This window comes from Hevea brasiliensis, chromosome 4, assembly GCF_030052815.1.
Source record: "Hevea brasiliensis isolate MT/VB/25A 57/8 chromosome 4, ASM3005281v1, whole genome shotgun sequence".
NCBI classification, from domain to species: Eukaryota; Viridiplantae; Streptophyta; class Magnoliopsida; order Malpighiales; family Euphorbiaceae; genus Hevea; species Hevea brasiliensis.
In genome coordinates, this window is record NC_079496.1 from 111,113,374 (window position 1) to 111,122,812 (window position 9,439).

The window sequence follows — 9,439 nt, forward strand, 5'->3', positions numbered from 1 at the left end:
AAAATTAATACAACTTAATTTAATTAAATTTTTATCCTAAAAATTTGGAGTCGGCTATATGGATTCGCTTTCTCCACTCTAAACGATTTTTGGTTAAATCCTCAGAAATTTATAATGTTTCTAGGTCATGTTATATACTTTTTTAAGTCAATTTAGGTATATTACTTTTTTTCTTTCTATCCTCTAATCTAATGTGCTCTACTTGTCTAACTGGAGCCTCCATATGTCTACGCTTCACATGACTAAACCATTTCAATCTCGCTTCTCTCAACTTATTCTCAATTAGCATCACTCCTAGCTTTTCTCTAATACTCTCATTACGGACTTTATTTAATTTAGTATGGTTAATCATCCATCTTAACATTCTCATTTCTGCAACTTTTATCTTAGACGCATACGACTGTTTTAGTACCCAACACTCACTACCATATAACATACGACTGTACAATAAAATTAATAAATTTTTAAAAAAAATTAATTTTTTTATCATTAAACGTATAACTTTTTTTCTTGCTATTTAAAAAAAAGATGAAATTTCAAAAAAGATAGAAATTGTTAGGATTTAAGTCACACCTCTGCACCGTGAAATATATGCTTGGCTACTAATTATTAGAAATTAGACTTGATAGTTAAAAATTTTAAATTTTTACGAATAATCCAACTTTTGATTCTTTATAATTTTAACCTTAAAAATTTAATCATTTTTATAGCCTAAATTCAAAATTGAAAAAAAATTAAATGGTTAAAGTTGTCACATAAGCTAATTTAAAATCAAATTTAATTGAGATATAAAAATAATTAATTTTTAAATTTAAGTTAAAATAACAAAAAAAATAACTATAATTATAAAAGTCTAAAAAGTAATATTACCATTAATTCTTATAGGACATAAAATAATATTTCACGTAGGATAGAAAATTTAAATTAAAATAATATAATAAATGTGCGGGTAAAACGACTAATTAAATATAAAATACAGGCCACACCTACCGTGTGTAAATCGTGTTCATTGAGGTCTCAACAACAGTAACATTTTAGAACAGCCGCATCGTGCAAATACTAAATTGATGTATTCAATTGTCTCCTCACATTTTAGCCTACATAACTCGGTTACAGGGGGCTTACATTGGTAGTTTCATCCAAAAATAGACAACCAAACACGTAATTGATGAAATCTTGGCCCTTGATTATTTCTCCGTCTCCTAAAATAGACCGTGTATCATACTTGCATGCTCTTGTACAGTCAGGACAGTAAGTTACCTACATATGCAGATAATGTAATAATCAGAAAGCCAACGAAAAACTACCTTAAAGTTCATATCAGCCAATGACCATGCAACACTAAGAAAGGAGCGCCAGAGAAGGGAAGCATTTGGCAGCTACAAACCTCCAATAACTTTGGCCGAAATGAGCGATCAAGCATTACATCCACACCATACATTGCCCTCGATGTTGGACTATGCATTTCTGGATGTACTTGAGCAGCTGCTTCAAAAACAGATCGAATCATAGCTTTCACTCTCTCATGGATATCCAACCATTTAACTGCAATATAAATAAGAACCTACATCAGTCATACATTCGATGGTAACATAGACACATAATAAGATTTCCAATCATCACCACTCGTAAAGAAAACAGCAGAATAAGTGGCAGAGATGTTGCTACCTTGATGTTCTTGTTCAAATTCACTAACAAACTCTGGCGTGTTCTTGTGATTCAGTCGCCCACGATAGTTCTGAAAGCAATTCAAGTTAACACATTGTGTCAAAGTGAAGAAACAAATTAATTTTACTTTCCTCTGCATTTCAGTTTCAATCTCCATGCAGCGTCCAGAAATATATAGCTTCCCTAAAGATTTACATGGAAAAACTTTAATGCAGGACTGCTGAACACATACCATAACAGTGAAGTGAGTCTCGTACTCAAAAAGGCTGTGCTTGTCTAGAGTGTATTGGTTATTTGCCAATCTCACCTGAAAATAAAAATGTAAAGAACTAATTGAGTTGTGGATAAACAATATGTCCAAAGATATTTGCTTGTGCATAATATTGGCAATTTGGCATAACAGAAAATCAACATTGCAGATAACGAACATACCCAGAAAGTATCTGCAATAAATATTTCCAAAGGCTTCATACTCCGAACTAGCACTATATAACGGAGATCAAATTTCTTCCCTTGAAACAATGCAGGGTGCTCAATATATTTCTGGCATATTTTTGGACCAGTCTCCATCAGGCGGATTATAGCAGACAAATTATCAATTACAGTTGTATCAATAGTACGCGCCATGTTCCAAGGTTTTAAGATCCATAGGTTGTTCATTCCATCTCTTTTACGTATGGAATAGTCACCAATAAATGGAGATAGATGTGTCTCTAGATTATAAGTAGGTTGCAACCATTCAGGAGACCCATAGGCCTGTTGGAACAACAATAATCAAAATTAACTAACTTCTTGCAGGACATTTTCACATTCAGGTGGAGTCCATGTATATACCAGGCATAACCACTGCAAGAATAGTTAAAAATAACAACACTCTGAAAGAAGAATATTATTTTTGTTTCATAATAGAATAGGAAGAATATTATTTTATTGCTTTACCTTCTGAACAGTATCTGCCAAATGATGTTTCATAACAAGACAAGCCTCAAAAGGAAATTGGTTTACATATTGCTGATCTGTAATTCCAGTAGCCTTTTTCATTTCATCATCCACCTGCATACTTGTCCATATGATATCTGCATCCTTGGGTTCAGTTGCTGCAACAACAATTACAAGAGAAAAAGACCGCATAAAGGAAACATTGAATTCAAACAGAACTAAAATTTCAAAAAATCATGCAAGTCTTTTTCACACTAACTCAACTCAACTCAACTCAACTAAGCCTTTATCCCAAAAAATTTGGGGTCGGCTATATGGATTCGCTTTTTCCACTCTAAACGATTTTGGGTTAAATCCTCAGAAATGTGTAATGCTTCTAAGTCATGTTGTACTACTCTCCTCCAAGTCAATTTAGGTCTACCCCTTTTTTTCTTTCTATCCTCTAACCTAATGTGCTCTACTTGTCTAACTGGAGCCTCCGTATGTCTACGCTTCACATGACCAAACCACCTTAATCTCCCTTCTCTCAACTTATCTTCAATTGGCACCACTCCTACCTTTTCTCTAATACTTTCATTACGGACTTTATCTAATCTAGTATGGCCACTCATCCACCTTAACATTCTCATCTCTGCAACTCTTATCTTAGATGCATACGACTCTTTCAGTGCCCAACACTCACTACCATATAACATAACCGGTCGTATGACTGTACGGTAAAATTTTCCTTTTAATTTATTGGGAATCTTACGATCACATAAAACTCCCGTGGCACGTCTCCATTTCAACCATCCGGCTTTAATCCTATGACTAACATCCTCCTCACATCCCCCATCTACTTGAAGGACTGAGCCTAGATATTTAAAGTGATTACTTTGGGACAGTACCACTCCATTCAAACTAACTCCTTCCCTATCACCAGTTTGGCCTTCACTGAACTTGCAATGCATGTATTCTGTCTTCGTTCTACTTAACTTAAAACCCTTTGACTCTAGAGTACTTCTCCAAAGTTCTAGCTTCCTATTGATTCCTTCTCGTGTCTCATCTATCAGAACAATATCATCCGCAAACATCATGCACCAAGGAATACTCTCTTGTATATGTTTCGTCAGTTCATCTAAAACTAATGTAAAAAGGTAAGGGCTTATGGCTGATCCTTGGTGTAATCCAATTGAGATCGGAAAATCTCTTGTGTCCCCTCCCACTGTGTGCACAATAGTAGTTGCTCCTTCATACATATCTTTCAATACTTGTATGTACCTAATAGATACCCTCTTTTGTTCTAACACATTCCATAAGACTTCTCTTGGAACACTATCATAAGCCTTCTCCAAATCAATAAAAACCATGTGTAGATCTTTCTTCACATCTCTATATTTCTCCATCAAGCTTCTAATGAGAAAGATCGCTTCCATAGTTGAACGACCGGGCATGAAACCAAATTGATTGAGAGAGATAGAAGTATCATGACGTAGTCGATGCTCCACAACTCTCTCCCACAACTTCATAGTATGGCTCATGAGTTTAATTCCCCGATAGTTTGAGCAACTTTGTACGTCTCCCTTATTTTTAAAAATAGGTACTAAAATACTCTTCCTCCATTCATCAGGCATTTTCTTTGAGTTTAGAATCTTATTAAATAATTTAGTTAACCATGCCACTCCCATATCTCCCAAATACTTCCACACTTCAATTGGTATTTTATCGGGTCCACAAGCCTTTTTCACACTAAAGGGAGAAAATACAAGTGAAAAAGAAATCCTCTACTCAATTAAGGTTCATGATTAGATGGATTTATTACAAGAATCCTGCTACGCCTTCGATCCATGTTAACAAAAAAAAAAAAAAAGAAAAGAAAAGAAAACAATGCCAATCAACTCTGGTGAATTTGATTCAAATCACACAACTGAAATAATATAGGAAATGAAAATTATAGCTAATACAATACAATATATCATAGTTAGAAGAATATTTTGTTGGCATGATTCATTTATCATCGAATAGATGTTGTAGGATGTATAATTGTTATACTATTAGATGGAAGTTATTATATTAACAGAGACTTGAACAAAGGGAGAATGGTCTATGACACATACTGATTACAAATTCAGGACGTGTTAAAAATTCTTCAACTTGAGGTATATCAGTGTAAACATGTAAAGGGCGTCCATCACTGCAACACAAATGTCTAGTTGAAGAAGACTTCACTGGCAAAGGAGTTAAATTTTTTATTTGCAACTTCTGATAGAATTTCTCATACTCCTGAAGGAAATTATGTTGATTAGTACCAAACCAAGGGTTAACTCACACTCATATTCAAAATTTCAGTGAATCTACAAACATAATTAATACTTGAATAAAATAGCTTTGTGGTGTATGGAAATATGCAGTCAGCCTGGCAGAACGTTGTTTGTCTTCCCCAATACCATAAAGGAAATCACGAGTGCACTCATCTCCATTATGAACATTCCGGATGGGCCATAATATGGAATAGCTGACAAAAAAAAAAAAAGAACAAAAAGAAAAGTATTTATTTTCATGAACTAGGATTACATTTGTCTAAAACATGTAAACCTTTTTTGTGTGCCCTTGTCTGAAGAACACAAGCTTGTGTATATTTAATTATTTATTTTAATTCAAAAAGGTCACTACATCATATAACATGAATACACTTTATGTGCAGTTACTTCCAAGAGGAATGTGAAGTTCAGGGAAGATTAGCAAACAGGTGCACAAATCAGGAAAAAAAAAAGGCCCAAGGACAACCTCACAGCCGATTCCAGCTTCCCCTCTGGCATGAAGAGAAAAAGTATTTATTTTCATGAACTAGGATTACATTTGTCTAAAACATGTAAACCTTTTTTGTGTGCCCTTGTCTGAAGAACACAAGCTTGTGTATATTTATTTATTTTAATTCAAAAAGGTCACTACATCATATAACATGAATACACTTTATGTGCAGTTACTTCCAAGAGGAATGTGAAGTTCAGGGAAGATTAGCAAACAGGTGCACAAATCAGGAAAAAAAAAAGGCCCAAGGACAACCTCACAGCCGATTCCAGCTTCCCCTCTGGCATGAAGAGAAAAGGAGCTACCCTGAAATTTGGCTCATCACTGTGCCATAAAGCTGAACCAAGTTCATCCATCACATACCTGCAGGGAACTCCAAAATAAAGTGGTTAACTATTCTACCATTCAGTAGACTTTTGCATGCATGTGTTTGCGCGTGCACCCATTAGAGAGAGAGAGAGAGAGAGAGAGAGAGAGAGAGAGAGAGAGAGATCATTATGACACAAATTAATCCAGTGTGGTTGAAGGCAGTGGTCTCACTTTGAATTATAAAAATAAAGGTGGCAATTTCAGAAGAAGACTTAATCAAGCAGAATTGACTAAAACAATTGGCAGGTATTCACTGCAATTAAGCTTTTCCACTTAGATTGCATTGACAAGTAAGCAGCAAAACAAATGTAATAGGGAAGGGGATTGAACACATTTAACACACATTACTCGTAGACAATTATTCATTACTCACAACTTCATGACTGCTATACATTCCATCATCATCATTCGCATCATAAGTTTAAGTGAAAAAAATTCATGTCTTGATGATTCTCATATTTCAAAAGTTCCAATTCCAATTAAATAATGACAAACTTTAATTTATTAAAAGCATACTGATGTAGGACCACAAAGAACAATCAAAAGGGAAGATAAACAATTCTCAAATTTTCTATTAATTCTCAACTGTCAAAATCAATAATAATAAACTCTTTACGAAAATACCTTAATTGCATAGGCATTTATAGATTAATAACTATTCCTACAACTACTGGGATTAGGAACCAAAAAAATAAGAAATCACTAAACCAGTCTAACTAGGAATATAAAACCAGCACTAACTAGGAAAATACTAAAACTAGTAGAACTTTTTAAATATTTCTAAATAATAATAGAATTCCTAAATAACAGAAACCTAAACTTCTTAATTTTACAATGAAAAATTAAATCAAAATAATTCCTAAATCTAGTCTTCCTTGACTGCATCACATACCCTTACTAGTTCACACATATTTACTACTCAAAAACTGCTTTACTTTCAAGTTCCTCTCTATCCTTGCCTTAGAATAATTTTCCTCATTTGCAATGCACTTAAGAAGAGTCTACATAATATTCCCTAATCTCATCCACAGCACTCTATATTCCCCGAGTAAGGATTAGTAGGCAGGCAATATTCTAAATCCATTCATCATAGGACACCAATGTTCCAATTTCATATCTAAAAGGATCATATTATAAAAAGTCATTTAGAAAGAAACCACATTAGCTCAAATTTTGCAACACTTAATAATTTAGTTTACGAGTTGTATCCAAACTTATGTGTCTTCATTTATGATAACCATGAGCGCAAAACTCTCTTCTAATTCAAACTTTTGAACATCATAAGCTTTTCTGAATGTGCATGCCAATTTTAGATACTGTCTGCCAAACATAGATATTTATTGGATTTATGCAATTAATGCTAATAGCTTCTCAGCAATAAAGGATGAATAAATACATATTACTCAATCAATCAACCCACAAATGCATACCAGACAGAGGTTTCATCAATTTTTTCCTCATCTGCAAGTCTATATGTCATTATATATAACCACATTGCATTAACAACACGATCAGCAAGAGGCTCATTGGCCGTCCATTCAGGAAGACGGGGCTTAAGTATTGAATCAATCACATGGTTGCCAGTCTCCAATATTTTTGATGCATCAACACCATTCAGCAAAGTAAGTTTGGGAAGAGATTCAACAATTTCTATGGCACTATCTCCAAGGGAACCAGGAATATCCACCTGCAAAAAATGGATATAAAGACAAAAATTACCACATTTATTTTCTTTCTTTTGAATATTAGAAATATAAAGCAAAGGGCAGCTTTTAAAAAGAGTACCTCCAAAGCTTGTAAACAAGGAAATCCCTTCAAAACTTCCAATAGTTCATGAACTGAATTCTGCTCCAATGGATTTCCCCGAATATTCAAATGTGAAAGAGATGGCATCTCAACAGGAGAAAATGCCTGAAGGAAAGCAGAACTACAGTAAATCAGTAATGAAGTTATATAATAAATACGAGTTACACAATACTACAAGCTGTACTGATCATGACCAACAATATTCATGAGTTATAGAATACACATTCTTTGAATAGATAATATGCGTTGTGAAGTTTGCAATGATGAGCTATAAAAATCAAAAGGAAAAAGTATGAAACAAAGATTTAGTGGAAAAAGAGAGTTTTGACCTTGTTAACCAAAGAACGAATACATCTGTTTGAAAGGTCAAGAGATGTCACACTCTGCAATTGAAAGTCACTCTGATTGACACAGCCGGGATTATCCTTGTCATACACTCCTCCACAAAATCCCAAGGCCCACCCACCAAAATTGCTGGTGAAATGTGAGTTGTAGATTTCCAATCTTGGACAACCTTGGACAATTGCTTCTTCCATATGACTATTACTGAAGCAGAATAGACAAAGTTATCTTTAAAGAATTATCACTAACAACAACCTCAAAACGGGTTATTCTTTCCATAGTTCAGCAAGCATACCAGTTTCTTAAAAGTGGATTGTTATTCAGCCAGAGAGCCCTTAGATTTTTGAACTTGGTAACTTCTTGCACAACTATTTCTACACTCTCAAGCTTGTTTTCACACAGGCTAAGTGCTAGCAAATCCTAATAAAACAAAATGGAGGATAAATTGAGGTTTACATAATAATAGTCTAAACATTACAAACACCAAATTGAAAGAAAAATCTATAGAAAGCATTGGCACCTCCTCCACTATTATAAAAGGGTCTTACCAAAAACAAAGATTATTTAATCTAATGTATGCCTTTAAACGAGAGATATTGGTTCTGAAGCAATTTCAGTAACTAAAAACTCTGTTTTCATGCTTTAGGAAGTTACGAAAAATTACTTAGAATGAATAATATTAGTAACAACAGACCGGAAATTTACTCGACAAATCAAGAGAAAGCAGCATATCATCATCAACGTCCAGCTCCTCAAGCTCCACCCACCTAACAGCATCACAGCCTTTCACTTTCGCATCATTAATTTCGTTCTCAATCACATCCATGGCATTCAATTTGGAATTGTTTTCTTGTGAAACTCCATCCCCGTCTTCAGCATCAGAATTCAAATCAATATCTACACACATTAAAGAAGCCATTCTCTGAGCCAACCCTGGGACTTCTTGTAGCTGCAACAGCTCAAAGATTCCAAATTTTCAGTACACAAGAGCCAGCCAAAAATTACAACATTACACGAAAACAAGAAAATGCCCTTTGCCAGATAAAATAATTGCCACAAATTTCGGTTGCATCCATCAAAATAGAACCTTTTATGAAGAAAGTATCGTTTGGCGAAGGAACCATTGCCAGTGAATAACTAAAGGTACCTGTTTGTAAGCATCGGCGAGACGAAAAGTCCAGGCATGGTCGACGAGAAAAACGTTGGACACTTCGGGCATAGAGTCGGAGGTGAGGACGAGCCGCCTCTGACGGCCCTCCTCGCACGGCTCGACTTGGAAGTAGGCGCCGCCATCGAAGGTCTCTGCAGCAAGTTTCTCGAACAGTTTGTAGTGCAGCGATCGAGGTAGTCCGGAGGCAGCCAATAGCAGACCGTGAACTTTGACGAAATCCTCGTAGGTCTGTATTCTTGTACCAGTGACAGACATCTTACGAGGATACTATTGTCGTCTCCGTGTTATTCGCGGTTGGGAAGCGAGTGAGGAAGAGGGGTTTGAGAGGGCTTTGGTCGCATTATCGCGCGGCCG

The 9,439-nt window shown here is 35.1% G+C and overlaps 1 protein-coding gene across 3 annotated transcripts; it reads right to left on the reverse strand.

The window, feature by feature from the left end:
• Positions 1 to 944: 944 nt before the first annotated feature.
• On the reverse strand, positions 945 to 9,439 carry LOC110640426 (uncharacterized). 3 transcript variants are annotated; one of them, XM_058145929.1, is made up of 15 exons: positions 9,062 to 9,439; positions 8,609 to 8,863; positions 8,210 to 8,334; positions 7,902 to 8,118; positions 7,552 to 7,677; positions 7,197 to 7,453; positions 5,653 to 5,760; positions 4,960 to 5,101; positions 4,704 to 4,869; positions 2,608 to 2,762; positions 2,101 to 2,424; positions 1,901 to 1,975; positions 1,669 to 1,738; positions 1,388 to 1,545; positions 945 to 1,260 (listed from the first exon to the last, which is right to left on the reverse strand). In XM_058145929.1, exons 1-15 carry the CDS (start codon positions 9,338 to 9,340, stop codon positions 1,111 to 1,113), a joined length of 2,607 nt encoding a protein of 868 aa, XP_058001912.1. In that variant the 5' UTR covers positions 9,341 to 9,439; the 3' UTR covers positions 945 to 1,110. The 3 variants fall into 3 exon arrangements, with proteins under 3 accessions (XP_058001912.1, XP_058001911.1, XP_058001913.1); XM_058145928.1 differs by having other exon boundaries at positions 2,608 to 2,765; positions 9,062 to 9,438; XM_058145930.1 differs by lacking the exon at positions 9,062 to 9,439 and having other exon boundaries at positions 2,608 to 2,765; positions 8,620 to 8,845.

Excerpts from the sequence above, each read along its gene's own strand:
- LOC110640426 (XM_058145928.1), bottom strand. The coding sequence starts at position 9,340 with ATGTCTGTCACTGGTACAAGAATACAGACCTACGAGGATTTCGTCAAA. Across the intron at positions 7,678-7,901 it reads TTCGTTCTTTGGTTAACAAG|GCATTTTCTCCTGTTGAGAT; the intron begins GTCAAAACTCTC and ends GCTTTCCTTCAG. Across the intron at positions 1,546-1,668 it reads ATTTGAACAAGAACATCAAG|TTAAATGGTTGGATATCCAT; the intron begins GTAGCAACATCT and ends TTTATATTGCAG.